The sequence below is a fragment of the Serpula lacrymans genome, assembly GCF_000218685.1.
Source record: "Serpula lacrymans var. lacrymans S7.9 unplaced genomic scaffold SERLAscaffold_6, whole genome shotgun sequence".
NCBI classification, from domain to species: domain Eukaryota; kingdom Fungi; phylum Basidiomycota; class Agaricomycetes; order Boletales; family Serpulaceae; genus Serpula; species Serpula lacrymans.
Genome location: NW_006763295.1, coordinates 2,071,269 through 2,091,395, shown reverse-complemented (window position 1 = coordinate 2,091,395; position 20,127 = coordinate 2,071,269). Strand labels below are relative to the sequence as shown.

General features: G+C 43.5%; 4 protein-coding genes across 4 annotated transcripts; 2 read left to right on the top strand and 2 right to left on the bottom strand.

Moving 5' to 3' along the window:
* Positions 1-7,649: 7,649 nt before the first annotated feature.
* Positions 7,650-8,686, bottom strand: SERLADRAFT_408041 (uncharacterized protein; the record flags this gene model as incomplete). The annotated part of the gene is made up of 5 exons (XM_007317844.1): positions 7,650-7,847; positions 7,890-7,971; positions 8,193-8,335; positions 8,417-8,513; positions 8,574-8,686. The coding sequence occupies 5 exons, from the start codon at positions 8,684-8,686 to the stop codon at positions 7,650-7,652; spliced, it is 633 nt and encodes a 210-aa protein (XP_007317906.1).
* Positions 8,687-12,543: 3,857 nt separating this feature from the next.
* Positions 12,544-14,580, top strand: SERLADRAFT_437517 (uncharacterized protein; the record flags this gene model as incomplete). Its single annotated transcript, XM_007317843.1, has 9 exons — positions 12,544-12,644; positions 12,708-12,984; positions 13,042-13,187; positions 13,240-13,331; positions 13,393-13,630; positions 13,691-13,723; positions 13,776-13,802; positions 13,858-14,317; positions 14,389-14,580. The coding sequence occupies 9 exons, from the start codon at positions 12,544-12,546 to the stop codon at positions 14,578-14,580; spliced, it is 1,566 nt and encodes a 521-aa protein (XP_007317905.1).
* Positions 14,581-15,840: 1,260 nt separating this feature from the next.
* Positions 15,841-17,615, bottom strand: SERLADRAFT_437516 (uncharacterized protein; the record flags this gene model as incomplete). The annotated part of the gene is made up of 9 exons (XM_007317842.1): positions 15,841-16,014; positions 16,081-16,127; positions 16,182-16,272; positions 16,328-16,350; positions 16,402-16,679; positions 16,713-16,778; positions 16,838-16,979; positions 17,032-17,164; positions 17,226-17,615. 9 exons carry the CDS (start codon positions 17,613-17,615, stop codon positions 15,841-15,843), a joined length of 1,344 nt encoding a protein of 447 aa, XP_007317904.1.
* A 31-nt stretch (positions 17,616-17,646) lies between these two features.
* Positions 17,647-20,067, top strand: SERLADRAFT_437515 (uncharacterized protein; the record flags this gene model as incomplete). Its single annotated transcript, XM_007317841.1, has 10 exons — positions 17,647-17,749; positions 17,810-18,000; positions 18,058-18,196; positions 18,244-18,370; positions 18,420-18,479; positions 18,545-18,798; positions 18,849-18,874; positions 18,950-19,145; positions 19,547-19,706; positions 19,764-20,067. 10 exons carry the CDS (start codon positions 17,647-17,649, stop codon positions 20,065-20,067), a joined length of 1,560 nt encoding a protein of 519 aa, XP_007317903.1.
* Positions 20,068-20,127: the final 60 nt, after the last annotated feature.

Here is a 20,127-nt window from a genome sequence, read left to right as displayed (position 1 = left end):
GGAACAATGAAGTAAACCACAACAAAGTGGCCCCTACTCTGGGGTGTTGCACAAGCAATAATGGAAAGAAGGGGATGGCTCCCCAAATTGTAAATAGATTTTTAAATTTATTATCTGAAGTATGTACATGTATGTGTAGTTGTGACTGTCCCTCATCATGTTCTTTGGGTTGACCAATTCACCGGCGACCTTCCAGAGCATGATGAACAAGATCTTTGCGGATATGGAAAACTATGTTGTCATTTACATTGACAATTTATTAATATTTACGAAGTCAGACGATGAGGCTGAGCATGACAGGATTGTACAAGAAGTCCTTTGACGCTTACAGGAATAGGACCTATTCGTCAAACTCGAAAAATGTAAGTTTAAAGTATAGGAAGTAGACTTCCTCGGTATGATAATTGGCCAGAACGGAATCAGGATGTACCCTGAGAAAGTTCAAGCTATATTAGACTGGCCCGAACCTACTCGCGTCAAAGGAGTTAGGGCTTTCCTTGGCTTAGGTAACTTCTTCCAAAGATTTGTCGAAAACCTCGCAAAGATAACGAGACCGTTGAACAATCTCACTAAAAAGGATATTGTTTGGCATTGGGGCACCAAAGAACAGGAAGCTTTTGATAAGCTTAAGTAGGTGTTCACAACAGCGCCCATATTAGCATTTCCAGAATTAGACAAAGAGTTCCGGCTAGAAACCGACTCTTCTGATTTTGCTACTGGGGCTGTTTTATCAATTAAATACCCTGATGATCTTTGGAGGCCTTGTGCATATTTATTGCATAGTTTGTCGCCTACAGAGTGCAACTATCAAATCTATAATAAGGAGATGCTGGCCATCATTAGAGCTCTAGAGCACTGGCGGCACTACTTAGAAGGTGCTAGGCACCAATTTAAAATCTGGACTGATCATAAGAACCTGGAGTATTTTATGACAACCCAAGACTTGAACTGGAGACAGGCCTGCTATGCGGTGTACTTGTCTAGGTTCAATTACAAATTAATTCATAAGCCTGGAAGTTCTATGGGGAAAGCAGACACTTTGTCCAGAAGAGAGGATCATGCCCACGGCATCAAAGATGACGACAAAGGTGTTACCTTGATAGACCAATCAAGGGTTGCCAATGTTAGATTTGGGCAGGATTCTGATTTTCTGGAGGTCTTCAAGAAAGACATCTCCTCAGAATAGAAGGTGTACCTTGACGGCAATGAGAACTATCTATGGGAAGACGGGCTCTTCCATTTTAAAGACAAGATCTATGTGCCTGAGTCTGCAAGGATCAAGACAATAGACAGACATCACGACACTCCAGTGGCTGGGCACCCTGGGTGGCAACGAACGATGGAGTTGATCTCCAGAAATTACATGTGGCCTGGCATGGTCAAAGACGTACAGGAATATGTAAGATCCTGTCTAAGATGTGCCATGGCTATAAACTCACATCAACTGCCGGCCGGTAAGCTTATGCCAAATCCAATACCAGCTGGTCCCTGGCAGGATATATTGGTTGACTTCACGACGGATTTACCTGAGTCAAACAAGTACAATTCAGTAATAGTGGTAGTAGATCGCTTCTCCAAAGAAGTGGTATTTATTCCCACCAATAAAACTATTACCGCCGCTGGCACAGCAGATCTATTTAAAGATTTTGTATAGTCTATCCACAGATTGCCGGAAATGGTTATCTCTAATAGGGGACCACAATTTGCTAGCGAATTTACGAAAGAATTATGCCGGATGCTGGGCATCAAACCTAAATTGTCAACAGTGTTTCATCCGCAGACTGATGGACAAACAGAGAGGCTCAATCAGGAATTGAAGCAATATCTCCACATATTTATTAACAACAGGCAGACAGATTGGGCCAAGTGGCTAAAGATAGCCCAGTTCTCATACAATATCAAACAGTCGTCAGCTACAGGAAAGGCACCATTCGAGGTGACGAGATTGTACCTCCCCAGAATGGGTGTAGAACCTGGCAATAGTAAAAACGAGGCTGCTGAGAACTTGGTCAAAGACATGAAGTCCGTCTTAGATGAAACGTGCAAGGCACTATTTAGAACTGCAGAGCAGATGAAGGACAGGGCAGAGCGTAGACGCTCCAAGGCCCCTGACTACAAGGTTGGCGACCTGGTCTGGTTAGATACCAACCACTTAAAATTAAAAGATTGGCAGTCTAGAAAACTGACCAAAAAGTGGATCGGACCTTACCGGATTAAGGAAGTTAAACCCAATGCAGTGGAGCTGGAGCTCCCAAAACGAATGAGGGTAGTACCCACGGTAAATATTAGCCGTGTGAAACCATACAAAGGACTGCTGCCGGGACAGCGTGTAGACCGGCCCGGACCAGTTGTAGTCACCCAGGAAGGTGAAGAAGAGTTCAAAGTTGAACGAGTAGTGGATGCACGCTTGAAGTGTGGAAAATTAGAATTCCTGGTCCTATGGAAGGGCTATGGAGATGAGGACAGAACATGGGAACCAGAAGCCCATCTGGAGAATTCCCACGATGCTGTTTGCAAATTTTATTCCAAGAATCCCTTGGCTCCTAGGAAGCTTGAAGGTATGGATTTGAACATTTTTTATTCCCTTTTTCAACCTATGCCCAAAAATTTAACTACTACCTCTGGTACTTGGTCTCGCCTGGAAGTCAAGCCTTAGAGGGGGGGTAGTGTTACAATAACACATTTTTGGACCTTTCCTTGTATTTTCATTCTCCGCTTTAACCTTTACTGTAGTTCTCACACTCTGTGCCATGTGGCACTCTCCCTTTGTTCAAACTCCACCTTCTCGCGCCACACTGCCTTTCTTCTTATTTTAGATACAACTCTCTCACGCAGCAGAGCTAGTCACACGGGCTAGGCCCTATGACATCATCAGCCACTGCCTCTAGCAACTGTATAGTACATATGTACAAACAAACCTGTAACAGTATATATACCCCAATAGATCTAGGAGAGTCCTCAGTGAGTCCTCCTGTTGTTTACCCACAACTAACTTGGTCCTATCCTAAGGGTAACCACTCCCCTCACTACCTTTATAGTTGCTTCTAGTTGTGCGCCAGAGTATACAAACTCTAGGTTGTTACAATGTAGAGTTGACTTAGACGCTGGCATAGTAATCCCTTTATTTCCCAACATATCAATCCAGTTCTACAACAAACCATGCATGAATATGCAACAGTCCGCAGAGTCCATGTTTGTGGATACATAGAGTCCGCATTTGTGGACACCTAGAGTCTGTGTTTGCGGACATATAGGGTCCGCACTTTTCGGACTTTGGACCCATCGGACGAGGAGCTAACTCAGCACTCCATGCACGTGCAAGACTCCACATGGACTCCAGAGCATTACAACTGTCCACAGATCAACTACCCCTTTCCTTTTATGAAATATAGGAGTTGTCCCTCATGGTATGGAACTGTCTGGACATCAGACTAGCAGGATATGACCCACTTTTTCTTACATTTTCACATGGACACTTTCTAATGTTTATCTTTCGTTTCTCCCATTGGTTCTCATATGTTTTACACTATTTTTGCTATTTCCTTTTTGGTACTGCTATAAAACTGTACTTCCAAAAGGAAGGAATACTATCTTTTGATCCCCCATATACTCAGAAATTTGTCTGAATAAGTCGCCATAGTCGCTTCAGAATTGTTGTAGACGTCCCACAGCCATATAACCAAAATTTCCCACAAAGTGCTGAGCTTGTTAGGACATTTTGCTCGTATAGACCCAAAATGTGGACTCTCAGGAGTCATTCCAGTGTCGTATTCTCCATTCTATATTCATCCCCAGCTCATATTATCACTCCCACACTTGTATTATCGCCTTTCCAGCAAGATCACAACTTGCTGTGACGTATCCGCTCCATTTAAACTCAAAAGTGCGGACTCTGCAAACTGACCTACGGACTCATCTGCGGACCCACTGTCATGCACCAAAGTTGATTGGTAGCATGGACAGGTGTCAAGAATGAAGTGAATATTCAAAAAGACTCGCCTTTGCACCACACAGGCACAGTGCCACATGGAATAGTAATTAATATTGCCTTTTTCGAACTTGTGGCTGATCAGCACCACCTCTATTAGGCAATCCAGTCACATTCACCTTTGCTTTTCCATTCGGTACTTTCGGCATTTCGGCATTTCGGCATATTTTTGCGTCGCCACTGGCTACACATTGCGCCCTCGCTTTTGTCGCCCTCCCTTACCTTTTTTTCTTTAATCAGTCCCACCATAGGACCCTTACTCTCTTTTTTATTCTCACCCAACAGTCACTTCTGGATCCCTATTCTGGTTCACCTCCTTGTCATTCTCCACCCTCCTCCTCCTCATCTTCTTTGCTCCCCCACCATATCTGATGTCACCACTTTCTATCCATTTCCGTCACTAATCCATCAACCACCATGTGCCACTGCTGATATCAGCAAAGCCCCGGTGGCCAGTCCAAATTGGGCAACAGGTCCATCTTCATGACATCAATCTTCCATTGTATACCATCAAATCATTGGTTGTTTGTCTCGCCTGGTTGGAGTGTGGGTGGGTAGTTTTTGAGCTGGAGAAGGTTCATCCCCTTATGTTGCCTATGTGCATTGCTGTCCCATTCACTTGGGTACACTTATATTTCATCCATCGTCTTCGCTACAGCTACAGTTACCACACGCTGCCTGGGACTCACTTGTTCCAAATTGGAACTACTCCCCTCCCTCCCTCGTTTGACCGGGTGGTCCAATAAAACCAGTTCATTGGTAAGGCCATGAAACCGTCGGATTTGGACTAGGTGGTGGACCGGTGGCTCCAGTTTCTTTTTTTTTCAGCAGAACATTCATTTACAGTGCGATTATTTTTGATTTTTGAATCATTTTTATGGACACATATTTTTTTAGAATGCCTGACTAACAATAAAGGAACTGTGTTGATACTGATATCGTTTTTCTTTATCCTTTTTTTTTGCTGCATCTTCCCATGACTTTATGATTTTCTTGCTCTCTTTCTGTTTTTGGACTTTATTTTATGGCTGTACAAACCTGTGGCATTACTTACACAGCATTTATTGTTCTATCTCTTTCTTTTCCTTATTTTGACAATCTTATCCTGTACTACCTACGCAGGATTCGTCAGCATACATTCCTTCATTCATGTTTTTTCTCATTTTTTTTGCATAGCTATACTGTGCATAGCCTCCCTTTCTTTTACTATATAAACCCCTGTATTCTACCTTGTAAAAACAACAAGTACTCCAATCCAGACTTCTTCTCTAATCTCAAGTTCACTACTCTCTGCTACTTGTGATCCAGTGTGGTCACAACACTTCCCACTGCTACTACTGTTAACTGCTGTCATTGTCACTCGTCACTTCCAAAGTCATTATTATCCCTTTCAATTAGAGTCCTTCTGAGCACCATAGTCTGTGCGTCAGGAGCCTGCTATCACTGGGAACCTCGTCACCTCGTCATCCTCGTCATTCTCAAACCTACCTTGTGCTACAATTAGCAAGGTAGTGCTCATCTATACTCGTCACTAAGCACCTATCTTCTATAAATTCAACTATCCCTCCTCCTCAAAACCCACACCCATACATCCTTGGGTTTGACTTTGAAGGATCGTCATACGTACCACCCCACAAACAACCAGACCACTCCACTGTTCTAAGAGGCAAAGCCCATACACAAGTTCTGTGGAATCTGGGAGGATTGTGTGCTAGTATGTTTTGTGTGTGGTTTTCTAACTACAGTTCTCATTGACACCACACCATTGTAGTCTTCAGCACTTTCTTCTGAATCCCTTGGTTGATCCCTGCGGGTTGAATAATGCATAGGTGTTTGGATGTAAGGAATATACTCAGTTCTCTCCCAGACGCCACCAGCATCTTACAATAATTGCTATCATTGTTAAAACTCTGTTGTGTCACCTCGTGGTTGAAGTAGGCATCCAAATCAGACAATGAAAGTACTGACTCAGATGGGCTATCAGGTGAGTCAGACAGCGAGAGTACTGACTTGGATGGCCTATCAGGCAAGCCAATTTCTGGAGAATTAGATGTGGATGTCAACCTGAGTAACATGCTAGTAGTAGCTGTGTAACACTGTTGTAATAAGTAGCTTACTGTACTATTCACTTACCAGCACCTATATTATACTATGATAGCACTATTTGAGTTCAAACCTAGTACACTGGCACGAGTCCATGATGAGTAAGAGTGAGCCCAAACTTCTACCCAAAGCAAACTGGAACACTCCACTGTGACTGGCGGTGGCAAATTGGTATATTGTGTTTTGGATTTTGGAGTGTGATCACGGCAACCTTCATAATTTTGTGGACCTAATGAGTCATTGTAAAGACCATATTCCACCTATATGCATCATCTGAATCCGGCCCTACTGTTGTACCACCAGTACCAAAGTTTACCTGGAAATAATGTTAGATTAGTGTAACAACAGGATTTAATACAATTTGCATATTACTTAGATTGGGAGAGTAATTGATTGCAGTAGTCGGACTGTTAAGTGATCCAATCAAAATGCAGGTGGAGAGCACTATAATTGGTAAGATTTTGATATAAAAAGAAAGCAAAAATACACAGTGCATTTCATATGTGAAGGTAAAGAGTCGGACCATCCACAACTCCAATGGTGGTTGAATCAGGGCCAGCATTGCAGGGGCAACAATTACAATGATCATCCTTCTAGTTGTGTTCCTGCATTGCCACAATCACAATCGCTGTTTCCATAGTTCAAATCCCTTTTTTCGCCATTTGAGTCCTGACTGTGACTTGCAGTTTCTTCCTTGTCATTCCAATCCTCATCTCTATCCTCGTTTTCCATGGCTTCTAATGCCTTCATATATACCCTTTTCTTGTTGTTGTAGCCCTTGTATGTATTTGTTGTTACCATAAACCTGAGGAAATATAGCCCGATTATAGAAATCTATTATACTATGATGGTTTCAGGCAATCTTCCTATTGCTGAAGCCAGCCTCTTTCCACATGATCTCTATTCAGATTTCATAAAACACATGAAAGTTGTGCTTTGCACTCTGCGAACTTGAGTTCACCGGTAAGAATGAAATATATCTAATCATTTTGATAAATTGGATGCAGAAAAAATGGCATGAACTTGTGAGAAACATACAATAGTAGCCGCAAAAGCCAGCATCAGAATTGTAACACTTGTATTTCCCCAGAGACGAGCATTGACTTTGCGTGATTTAGTGCTTTTCTTGCCAGTTTTGCTCTTGATGGCAGATGGCCCAAGGAGAACACATCATAGGGCCTGTTCAACCCATCATGATCAGAAGTGGTGAAGTTGAATCATTGTCAGTAGTTATACCTTTAGAATACAGGGGTGTTGCATATGTCTAGCAAAACAATTGGATCCCAATCATATAGAAATTATTTATCTTTGAGAAGAGCCTCAACTGCGGGTATATATGGCCGTTAAGCTTTGCCATAGAAAAGATCGGTTAGATCCTTGAAGATACAGGTAGGTGCTAGGTCTGCAAGGACACAGACCTGACCTGATTGTTGGAACATATTCCCTAAACTAGTATTTATTAGTATGGGGACCATAATTTCACAACAGAGATAGGATTTACATGTTCTCTAAACCATTTCTGACCTACATAGGGATGCAGCGACTTCGGTAAGAAGTGTCAAATTTCCTCCACCTGTGCCTTGGCCAGAGGATCATTTCTAAGATGGGTGTAGTCCTCCTCCCCCTCCTCCTCCTCCTTCTCCTTGCCCTCCCTTTCTGGCAGCAGTAGGCTATCACTTGCTTTACTAGAATGAATAAGGTGTAAGACTGCGGAATTGACCCACAAGTTAACACATACGGCATATTTCTTCCCAGCCTGGAGAACATTGTGTTTCAGTCCACTTAGAAAATAATACACTTGAAATTGATCATCTCCTTGGACCTCAATCGTTTTGATCAGCCTTGAGAATGTTTCCAACCCATAGATAAACTCCCCAGTACTTGACATCACCAAATGTCGTGATATGCGTGGCATCTGTGTAAGTTTGTACATAAATAATGCCAGTGTTGTTTCCTATATGTGTCTAAATCAAGAATGAGCGTTGTTACTAGTATGCAGGAAAGAGCAATAAAAAACACTTGTAAATTCCACCAGTCATCACCTGAGGAATATTCCTCTCAAAATCTCATGATGCCTTCTTTAGGGTTTGTAATATAATACCTTTCAGGGTATAGCATGATTCTGTTGTGCATTTTCTCATCCTCTAGTATATCCAAGATCACACTGAGAGGATCTTTGAACCGAACTGAATAACTCCGCGTCTCTTGATTCAAAAACAGAATTTTAATAGTCTCCATGACATACTGCGTGAAGTTGAAGTAATAGTTAGATATGTGTATTTTAAAAGCAAAGATGGCAAGGCTTACAGATGAATTTTTGCTCACGGTCAAGGCAGTCGAGACATCACATAAAATGGCATGCATCTCACGAGCTGACTTGAGAGTGACAGCATGATTGTCTGGAGGCTGCAACATCAATATACTATGGATAATCTTAAGCTGATGATTTATGACTGGATCAGGAGCTCCAGTACGAACAAACATTTCTGTTTGCTCAAAGTTGACTCGGGTATGGAACAGATGCCAAGGTGGTGCGAGGTTGTGAGATGCCATTGTTGGAAGGATAGTGAGAGGCTCTTCCTGGCAGGACGGCATGATAATCTCTGGCTGCTTTCCTGAAGCTGGGTGATACTCAACCCAGATTTTGTCCTCGGTCAGAGAAGTTGGCCTGATATGCTAATAGTTGTTTAGAGAAGATTGAGCATCCGAGTCACTGTCTGGTGATGGACCTGAACAAGAGCTGCTTCCATCTGATGAGTTAGGTGCATCATGATGAGATCTATTGAGGCCGTTTGAAGTGAGAGCAAACAGTTCATTCTCAGAAGTGCCTCCAGATGGCCTAGGAGGGAGAACTTGAAGCTCCAATAGCTGTGATATCTGTTACAATTAACATACCAGCACCTACTTACACTTCACTTTTGTACTTCTACTTTTATTTTCCAAGTCACATGACCAGTCATGTGACCATTTACTTTACTTTACATTTTCGACTTTTCATAGTCACATGACCAGTCATGTGACACATCACCTGACCAGTGTCTAGACTCATCATGTGACCGGTCACATGCTAGACATCGGACTTTGAACTTTATTTACAACTGTACAGTACCTCATGTATTTTAGTATATATACAAGAGCAATACATGGGGAAGGACTCAGTGAATCCTCCTGTTGTCTAGCACAACTAACTCACTGCAGCCTAAGGGGTAACCACTCCCCATCATCTTCTTTATAGTGTGTTCCTGTGTGCGCCAGAGTAAATAACTCTTGGTCGTTACAATATCCAGGATGTATCAAATGTGTTACCCTCTATGTTCAGACATTATTCTCTATGTTTTTCTGCACAGCGAACAATTCCATCCAGAACCATGGCATTTACACAAGCTGTGATGTGATGTAATGGCACTCCCAGTCAGTGCGCACTAGAAGTGGGAGTAGCGCTTAAGCCACACTCTTTGTTTTTTTGGGACGTCTACGACGTGCCATGGTATGATGCCAGCATCCTAAGCATGGATGTGAGCCAAAGCCCAAAACCCATGAGGGGTCATGCTGAGTTACTCAGTTCCTGTATTTAAAAAGATCATCAATTGTATCAAACTGGCCTCAACAAAGACCCCAGTACACACCTGAATGATATGCAGATATACAGGGAGGTGGCAAGAGGAACACAATGTTCAGCTGCAGCCCACAACAACAAATAGAGAAGAATGTGGGCTCTTGAATTCCAGCCATCTCCAACTCAGGCTAGGGACGGAGGAACTTGAAGTTGGTGAGTGTCGTAACTGGACCACACACCACTATGATGGAAAGAACTTGGTCATAGCACCAACACTGATGAGACACTGGTGTACTAGTTAGTAAATAATATGGCTTCCATGCACTGCCAGGGCAATGACTTACATGGTCATATCATGTAACATCAGTGTCCAATATGATAAAGACAGGATGAATGTTTGCCATGATACGAAAAAGCAGTCAATGCAAAAACCGGGAAATTCTTTTGGACTTTCTGGCGGTATCTGTGATCGGGTGAACAATGAATCGGTTGAGATATGAATTAAAGAAATCTACCCCTTTTACCCCTCACATTGTCTGTACAGCAATTTACTGAGTCTTACTTACACGTGGTTTGGAGTTTCTGTGGAGGGAGCATTTTGGCTGTGACATAACAAGATACGGGACTGCAGCTTACTGTTATGATAACACAATTTTCGGACCTTTAATTTTCATTCTCCTCTTTAACCTTTTTCTGTAGTTTTCACACACTATGCCATGCGGCACTTTCCCTTTTGTTCAAACTCCTCTTTCTCACGCTACACTGCCTTTTCCTTATTGTTAGATACAACTCTCTCACGCAGTGGAGCTGGTCACATGGGCTGTGCCCCATGACATCATCAGCCACTGCCTCTATCAACTGTACAGTACACATGTACAAGCAACCCTGTAGTAGTATATATACCCTAATAGATCAAGGAGACTCCTCAGCAAGTCCTCCTGTTATATCCTCACAACTAACTTGTTGAAGCCTAAAGGGTAACCACTCCCTCATCATCCTCTCTATAGCTTGTCTGAGTTGTGCACCGGAGTAACAAACTCTTGGTTGTAACACTTACAGTATACACTCATTATTGGCAGCTTAGGCAACTTTTTTGCCAGAATCAATTATATGCTCATTGGCATTTTCCTGATGTATTACAACATGCACAGTAACTTGCAATTATAAACTGTACAGCTCCATGACCTACTATTTAACCAGTGTTAACCTTTTTCCCCTTTGAATGCTTTTATCAGTCTTGTTAAATTTAAAATGTTGATCAAATAATGTGAAGTGTTAAGTTCAAGATGTATTCTGTTTTAATCTGTGTTTAACATGGTCCATTTGATCTGATCTAATATTTATCTATCAGTCCACTTGCAATTCCTGTTGCCTCATGTTGGACAGTGATTGGCAGCAGGAGAATGACAGTGCTACTGGGAAATATCTCAACAACACTAAAAGCAAGCAAAGGCTAACAAACCAGCACCTGACAAGTCTCCAAGCAAGAAGAGTAGCTCCGGCTTGGATATGCTCTACAACAACCAAACTGCGGCTTGTATGGTTCTGGGGATATCTCGAAGAACTTCACTAATTACACCTATGCACACTTTTTGAAGTGGTTTCAGTACAAATATCGTAAAATCTTGTGTCTTATCTAATATTGAGTTGGGGACTGGCGCCGGCGCCGCTACGATCTCTAATCCGCGAGTCTGAAAGCGCCAGAACAAGTCGGCCTTCAAGGCAATCTGCTGAATCGCCATCAATGGAATGAATTAGTTTTTCCATGACTTCTGAATGTCGAGCGAGCGGGCCTTGGTGCACGAGGAAATAGGATGGTCCGGTGAGGAGCACGAGGTTTCCTTCGTTGAAACAAAGATCTGAGTGTCGACCTGGAATGCTTTTCAGAGACTGGGAGTGGCGGTTCGGGCTGGATTCATTGATATAGACCATCTCGATGGTGTTCGTATTCAGAACGAAGGCAGCGGGACCACTTCGGTCGTTGCACCCAGGATACTTCAAGTTGTCCCTGGACCTAAGGGGATTTAATGCGTTTAAGTTTGTCTCGTTGGTGGCGCTATGCTATCGTGAGAATGAACTGGAGGTCTGTTTCTGTTAGATCTCTTGCCGAATCGTCACTATATATGATTTCCCGCTGTTCAGCTTCTTCTCCAATCAGCGCAGGTTTTCGCTCGCAGGCATCAAAAGCCGGTGTTCAACAATGACACGATATCAACCTTATACAGACCCAACTGATCAACAATACACACGCTACTGCCCCATGATTCGGTTTATCTGGCGCTAACTTGTAAGGATGGCGACCTAAACAAGCACGGAAAGCTTGATCGTTGCGCCGTGAGTGGAGACATTGTAAGCCGCACGTGTCGTTGACAGATTTACAAGCTATGCTCAAAGCCAATAGCGAGTTATCTATTATACGGAGCTGACTAGAGGTTCTCGCTTTCCTCCCCTTTCCACCCCCCCATCTCACATGTCGCTGTGAAATTCGCTGGCCATCGCTTCTAGTGACATACATTCTCAACAGTTCCACTGTGCCTTGGTTTCGTTCTTTTCTTTTTCCCAAATCACCCCCGGAGTCCTAGCTTCCTTCCAAGGTCTGTATTTTTACTTTCTTGTCCTTTATCCAAAAGCGATACACGTGTTATCTTCTCGCGATCAAGTAACCATTCGTCGACATGGGCAGAGAAATTGCCCATTGAACCATGAGATATAGTATCATACGATCCATGTGTTGTGTTTCTGTGTTTTCTTGTTCTTTTGAGAACATAATTCACTGCTACAATAGCCAGTTACGTTATTTTCCCTCATCTTTCAACCGGCGTGCCGACAAATAAGGTCAGAGAGCATAATCTAATGAATGTTCTGTCTTTTGCTTTTCTAGACTCTTCCTTCACCTATGCCTTCTGTCACCACCCTCATTGATGACAAGGTTCCCCTCATAAAGTACGACAACACATGGGAACCAGGTACATCTACGGACGACCCGCTGGCTGACGGGTATGCTTATATTGTCCGGTTAAGCAGCAGTTCTCAATGAAATTGGCGTATTCTGTATTGCAGGTATTATCTCGGTACATTCACCACTAACAATGTCACCAATGGCGCCGTAACGTGGTCTTTTAACGGAACTGCATTCTGGATATATGGTGCCAAACGAACTAACCATGGCACCTATACCGTCACTGTGGATGGCGCAAGCTATGCCAACATCGACGGATATTCTGCCGTCAATCTTTTTCAACAAGTACTCTTTAACAAGAGTGAACTTACCCAGGGAATGCATACTATCGGATTAACAAACACGGGGACGGGGTCTCTATACGTAGACATTGATTTGGTTCGTCCGTCAATCTTCTTTGGTAAATGACCCAGAAAATTCATTCTTCTTTTACAGATTGTGTGGCAGTCTGAGGTTGGAGGAGCGGACGATCAGTTGGTAACTCAAACGGTACAAGATACAGACCCCGGTTTCCAGTATCAGGCTCCTGCATGGAATACAAATCCACCTAGTGTCAATTTTTTCAACAATGGCACCGGCCAGTGAGCTATTTCCAGAAAATTTGTATTCTTTCCCAGTTGACATGGTTTCCAGCTCCACTAGTACTTATAATGCCAGTGTTACCTACACTTTCACCGTGAGCAGTGGCCATTTTTCCCAGCGAGTAACTGATCTGATTTTATTTCGTAGGGTGAGATGCCATTGCTTGAGAGTTGTTATCCTGACTGAACAGATCTCACGGTGTAGGTGATGTGATATCTCTATACGGCACTGTCGGGCCGCAAAACGGACCATATTCTGTGCAACTGGACGGAGGAGGAGCTGAGACATTCAACGCCACTGCATTCATGTACTATCCGCAGACCATGCTATACCATGCCGATAATCTTGGATCAGGGAGTCATCAACTCACAGTTACGAATCTCCCTGCGCAGAACGGTCAATATTTGAATATTGACTATGCTGAGGTCTTGACGTTGTCTAGGTACGTGTTTGAAGATATTTATTTTTGACTCGTGGGTTTTGATAATCTGATTGCGCCCAGTAACTCAAACTCTCAGCCAAGCCCCCAGCCAAGGTAAATGATATGTCATGTGACATCGTACCGTGAAAACTTATCAAACATACAGCACTGTAGACGCTGCCAGCACCTCAAGGTATGTCAATTCAAAGTATTGTTGGCGTTTATTTGAATTTTCGTGGGACCTATAGTAAAATTGGTGTTGGACCCACCGTTGGAATCGTGATACCTGCCGTCGTCGCTGTTGCTGCTCTTATTGTTGCTGTTATATTCTACCGTCGATGGAGAGCCGCGCAAATATTTATACGGCATCATGATATTTACAGGATAGACAGCAGCCCTCGACATAACGCAGGTCCAGCACCCATGGTCTCAGTGCAGCCTACACCTCTTGACACGAGCGAAACCAGCATCATCAGGGTTGATCCTATGTCAACCACGGGTTTGAGTACACGCAGGTCGTATCAACATTTAGACCATGGACGTCAGCTTGCACAGGCTTCGCAGCCACAACGGCCACCACCGCAGGCAACGTCGGCAACTCATAATCGTGCTATATCAGATGTTACTCAGGATTCTCACGTCCCATTTAGTGACGTCTCGATTATCGCCAGTTTGGCTAGCACCCAACAGTTATCGTCAAACGGCACGGTGAGAATTTACAGCCTTCTGAGAATGATGAGAATGATGGGGGATGACCTCAACTTTTATGATAAATCTAGCTTTTAGATACTCGTCGTCTCCTAACAGTACCTATCCCTGGATTCGAGGACAAGGATCCATCTTCATCATCAGTAGTTGTCGGACGACCGACAGTACCGCAACATAGCCGGACCTTGCGGGACGATAGGACGAATGATAGTATGGTGGATGGTGAAATGCCCCCACCGAACTATCGTCAAGCTACAAGCTGAGGGCATATTTTCAGCTCGATGAAGCAGACTTGATTACATACATGTCAAATTTGATCATAGTACTCATGGCTAAAGTTGACAATCTTTTAGAAAAAGAAAGAGTTAAGTTATGGAGATTTTGAGTAGCACAACTCTGCATACTATACATCAGGAAACTGTGGAGACCTGGGGAGAACCTATACCCAGGCGAAGTTGATAATCAATTGCCAACATGTCATACTGGGATAGTGGCCTACAAGACCTTTGCAACTGCATGCAGCAGACGCGTGCATGACCGGACGCGCGTATTGTTTACTGTTGTTTTTCGCAGTGCTACCATCTAGCCTATACACCACAGGCAAGAAACCGTGGCGGCTAGTTTGATGCCACAGAGGTCATGCGCGTCAACCTAATAATCTCGGCCTGTGAGCCCGACCACCCAAAACGCCGCCTGTTGTTAAAGACAAAAGACTATGCCAGTTAGAGCTTGACAATACTGAGCTTATGACTGGTAGAGCAGACAATTTGATGTCGTGAATCAATCATCTAGTTAGGTTTTACTTTAGCTGGCTCCAGACGAGTTTATTTGGACGATGATGCATCGAAGAACTTCTAGTTCTGACCCTCAAATTCAAAGCTTCCAGGCTGCAAATTTTGAGATTATATACAGCGTGCTTTCTACGGACATAGAACGTCCTGGATTATTTAAATCGTATTGTATGTACTAAGTTGTGGGTTGGTGATGACCTATTTTTTACAAAGGTGAAATCCGGCATGCCAGCTGCACATAAGACAGACTTGTTTAGCATGGAGATTTCTACGAGCATTCATGTTGCACCCTGGCTACTTCATCATGCGAATACATAATAGCAGCTTGTGCGCTTGTTTCCCTGTTTTTTCGGTTTTGGCTGTGAGTTTGTGACGACTGTCACCCGACTGGTACACAAAATTACTGTTATTCGCTGCTCTGCGCTGGTCGCTGCGCTATAGCTTCCGGCGCCTGCACTCATCTTTGAGGTGGAGCTTTGGTGGAGCTATGTGTGTGCTGTGTAAGAGCTTATCGGGATCCTGCGCTGCGTTGTTAAAGACAAATGGGACGACTGAATTTCGTTTCAACACTAGCAATATTCCTTGTAATGCCTACTCATGTGCTACTTCTAGCTCTAAAAACTCCCTCAGACCGCTTCGTAACAGTTCCTTTGTGTATGCCCATAACACCGAAATAAATTCCATCAAATATTTAAAGAAAGCGACGGTGGTCATCCGCTGGTTCATACAAAGTTAATGGGTGGCATATAGGCGTAGAGGCATACATACTAGCAGTTGTAATTTCACTTCCATAGAGGTGCTGTCGCGATAGAACGCATACGTGGCCACGATGAGAGCAATACCTCCCAAGATATAAAACTGGAGCTCTCGAACATTTTCCTCGACATTGGCATAGATGTAGAATTTCTGTTAAGTCAAGTCATTGAAATTAGTGATTATATGACAGATCATTTTTGCGATAGACAAACTCACCCATGTGCTTGTCAATGAATCAAGCAATGACTCCCGGGCATCCGAAGCTACAATCCATAGATACATGACTAACGGGCTCGAGAACACAAGAGGTAACATACTGAGCTGTGCTTTCCATATTCTGATGTAAGTTGACTCGCTTTTTTCAGCGGCAGCGGCAGCAATGTAACCAGTGGTCCGATATTGTTTAGCCTAAACAAAGTGAACATATAGTTATCACGCACGTATAAAAATGAGAGGTACGTACACAAATAATCTGAATCAAGTCATCTACTGCCCATCAAAAAGAATCCTCTGCCAAAAATCATAAGAGTGGCGTACCTTCATGAGTGAGAGTTTGAATAAGGTCTCCCGTCTTAGTTTCCCAAAGGGGTACGTTTCCACGGGGGGCACCAGATAGGACGACTTGACCATTGTGGGTAAACGCAACTTCAAGCGGTACATTCCTAGTAGCGTCAGAAACATATTTGAAAGATTGCTTTAACTTGGATTGTCCCAGAGGGTAAAGTTCGATTGCTCCTGAAAGATTTGACAGCAATAAAGTCCGACAGTTGGGCGACAATGCTGAAAAACCGCTATTTACGGGAGGTACTCGTGCACTGTGATATAGTCACATTAAAAAGAAAGCTTACATGTAACCGTGGTCGTGTTCAGGTTCAATCTGCCAAAGGCGCGCATGACTATCGACATCCCAGCAACTGTGTTGTAATAAATCTGAATAGACTCAAATAGATGGAGATGAGATGAATAGACCTACATCACCCCATGATTTAAGTACGATACAACGAGTCGAGCTCCATATTTCAAAAAATGCAATGACCGTGGCCTGATTCGGTTGTCACTACGTTCTTCGTTGAATTTTCCCGGCTTTGGGAGAAGATTGTAAGTAGCGTATCTTTCTATAAACATGTCAGATTGATAGCATCAATGTGAGAAAGTCCATTAACCTACCGTGCGATATATCTCGAGCAATATGCACTTCAGGACCTACTCCGGCAGCGAGGGTGCCATGGGAAGCATCGAATGCGAGACAATATACCGGAGCCTCTGTACCAAAGAGGATCTTTTGACTGCCAGCCTTACTCTACAATAGAATCGGCATTTTCAGCAATACCGTCGCCATCACGAGTCGATTCAATTCGTACCTTAAAATCATTTATAAAACCTGCTACACCATCCTCACAGCCAAACACGAGCGCACCACGCCTCCTGGGATCCCAAGCTAACGAGAGCACTGGACTGTTCATCGTTACTTGGCACAAAGAAATACCTTTCATTACATCCCATATAACAAGTTTCGCATCATCCCCACCACTGGCTATGTAATTCCCCGAAGGTGAGAAAGCCATGCAATTGACGGTATCTTGATGGCCATCGGTGAGATCATGAAGGCGAAAATATGGGCTTTTAAGAGAAGTCATTGAGATATCATACACCTGACCAGGCGCGCTGTCATGCACAGTAAAACGAGTATAATGCTTAGGTAAGCTTCCATTGCGGATCCGCGGATCAGCACGAATCGCGCCCACATGCATTTCGCTGCATCAGCATTCTGCGTTTATCACGATGGATTTGAGGCGTTACGAGCTTCAATGGTCATTTACAGGCCATACTCAACCCATCAATGTGCTGAAGTTCTCCGAAGATGGAACGGAGCTTGCCAGTGGAGGTAGGCTATCTATAAGCCAATATCGATTTGAATGGGAACTGACATATTGGCCGTTCTTAGCAGATGACGGCCATATTCGAATATGGTCCCTGACAGCTGGCAAGCTTAAGCAAATTATCAAACCAAAACAAGGTCCAATCTCGTGTTTACTCTGGTTTTCATTTCCTCAGGCCCCTCGTGACTCGTACATAATGTCTGGGGGTGCAGATGGAACCATTAAGATGTGGCAGAAGTTTGAATCCGCTGACTCTGTTCGTCGATTTTCAATTTTATATATGATTATGTAGGTACTTATTACCAAAGTCTAGGTTGAGTTCGTTTTTTCCACCATGATAACTGTGTACGATGGTTGCATTGAAAGCATGTCAATGAATAACGCACAAAGTCTACTTGCTGTGGTAGGTCTGGGGCGCCTTACACTGTATGCTATGGACATAAATCAGATTGGTAAGGTCATATCATTCTCCAGCTCCGCACTCCTGACGTTGTTGTAGTACCACTCCGGGAGATTCTTTCAGAACCCCCACAAGCAGAGGCACCTCGACCAGCACTGGCGAGATGTGTTCATTTTTTTGACGAAGACCGCGCGATCATGGTTGCCTTTCTTGACTCCAAAGAAATGTCATTATATTCGTTTGGAGTATTTTGTATGTGCTGACGTTAATGGTAGTATAGCGTGGACAATTGCTCCATGGAAGAAGTGCTGGTATGTTAAATTGCATTCGCGAATGTGAGTAGTCTTTTGGGCTTGATATTCGAGTCCGCCATAGTCAAATAATTGGTTTATCTCTTCAGCGGTAATACTTCGTGGTGGCCTGCCACTAGATCTCTTCTAGTCTCGAATCTCGTCGACGGTGTCGACATATATCGTATAACCGACCGACCAACCTTTATTTGCAAGTTACCTGTACGCATCACACGTAATTATACCAAGCAAGTTCATTTTGGATGGAACGGGGCCTTGGCTGTATGTGGTAGCGATAGGGGAGAAGTCTACCTGTGGGAAGTAGAGTCTGGAACTCCACATCAAGTTCTCGTCCATGGGGGAGGTCAGTATTTTGTTCTGTTACGTCAGACTTACTGATGATCAGGTTCTCAGAAACCGAGTTAATTCAAGCTGTCTCTGTGAGTCTTTTTAATACACCGCACGACATGTTTTGTTGAAATTTTATTAATATTTTTACTTGTCATTTAATGCAGTGCTGCTCGCCTTCGAAAAAGAAACATATGCTAGCAAGCGGTTCAACGGATGCTGGCAACTGTCGTCCCTCCATCAAAGTCTGGGTAGCCTCTACTACCAGTAGTCATATTACACCTAAGGATATAAAGGTGATAGATAACTCGACTACATCGACGAGAAGAGTCCCTACCACTACCATGAATGTATGGATACGCTGTATCCTTGTTTCTGTGTTCTTCATTTTTCCTGCTGCTGTGGCGGTATTTGCCTATTGTTACTTATCCATGACAACAACTTGATTTACACCTCTATGTACATTGTAGATGGGGTGGACATAGTGACGAGGGGGCGGCCAGACATGACGGAAATCAAGGCCAATTGACGTGTTTTACCAAATATTCGGACTTGAAAGCAATTTACACTCAAAGCGGAGATCTAAGTACTGTGATGTAGAAAGATGGCATTGACTGATTCATTAAGAAACACTAGGAGCAATGCCTCACCTTCTATGTCAAATCTGCGATCTACCTGTTCTTGCGAAATCCCAGATATCTGTGACACCCTGTAGTAAGCGTTTGTGTCCTTTGTGCTTGAGCATAGTCCTCACCTTTTGTTAGATCATATTTTCTGCCGATTATGCATCGAAAAACATGTCGAACTAGACGATGCATGTCCAAACTGTGGTCACAAGCCGCTGAGCAAGAATTCCTTGAAAGTTATATATGTTACAGGGAACGAGGACACTATTGACACAAAAATGATGGAAATCGCCATGCAGTGAGTTTGTGTTTATGTTTCTCCATAACATCTACATTGGTAACAAACGTTAAACAGAGCCAGTATTGGATCCAAGTCCTCGCAGGGCGGAACTTCCCTGGAGGATCTCAAAGCGAGGCGTGCTACGCTTGAAACAGAACGAATGGGAAATACTCGTATCATTGACAACCTACAAAGTCAGCTCGAAGCCTCTCGTGTGCTGGAACAAGAAGCTCACACGCAACAAACAAATCTGGACAGGACATTACAAGAACTTCGCGTCAAGCATTCGCAGCTGCAGGAGGCTTTGGAAGGTACTAAAAACCAGGTATATTTCAATCAATATCCTACTTCAACGATCGTCTTCAGTTTTATTCTGTAGCGAGGCAGGCGAACCTGAGTTCACTCCACTGGTATATTGGACAGTATTGTAATGGTACTT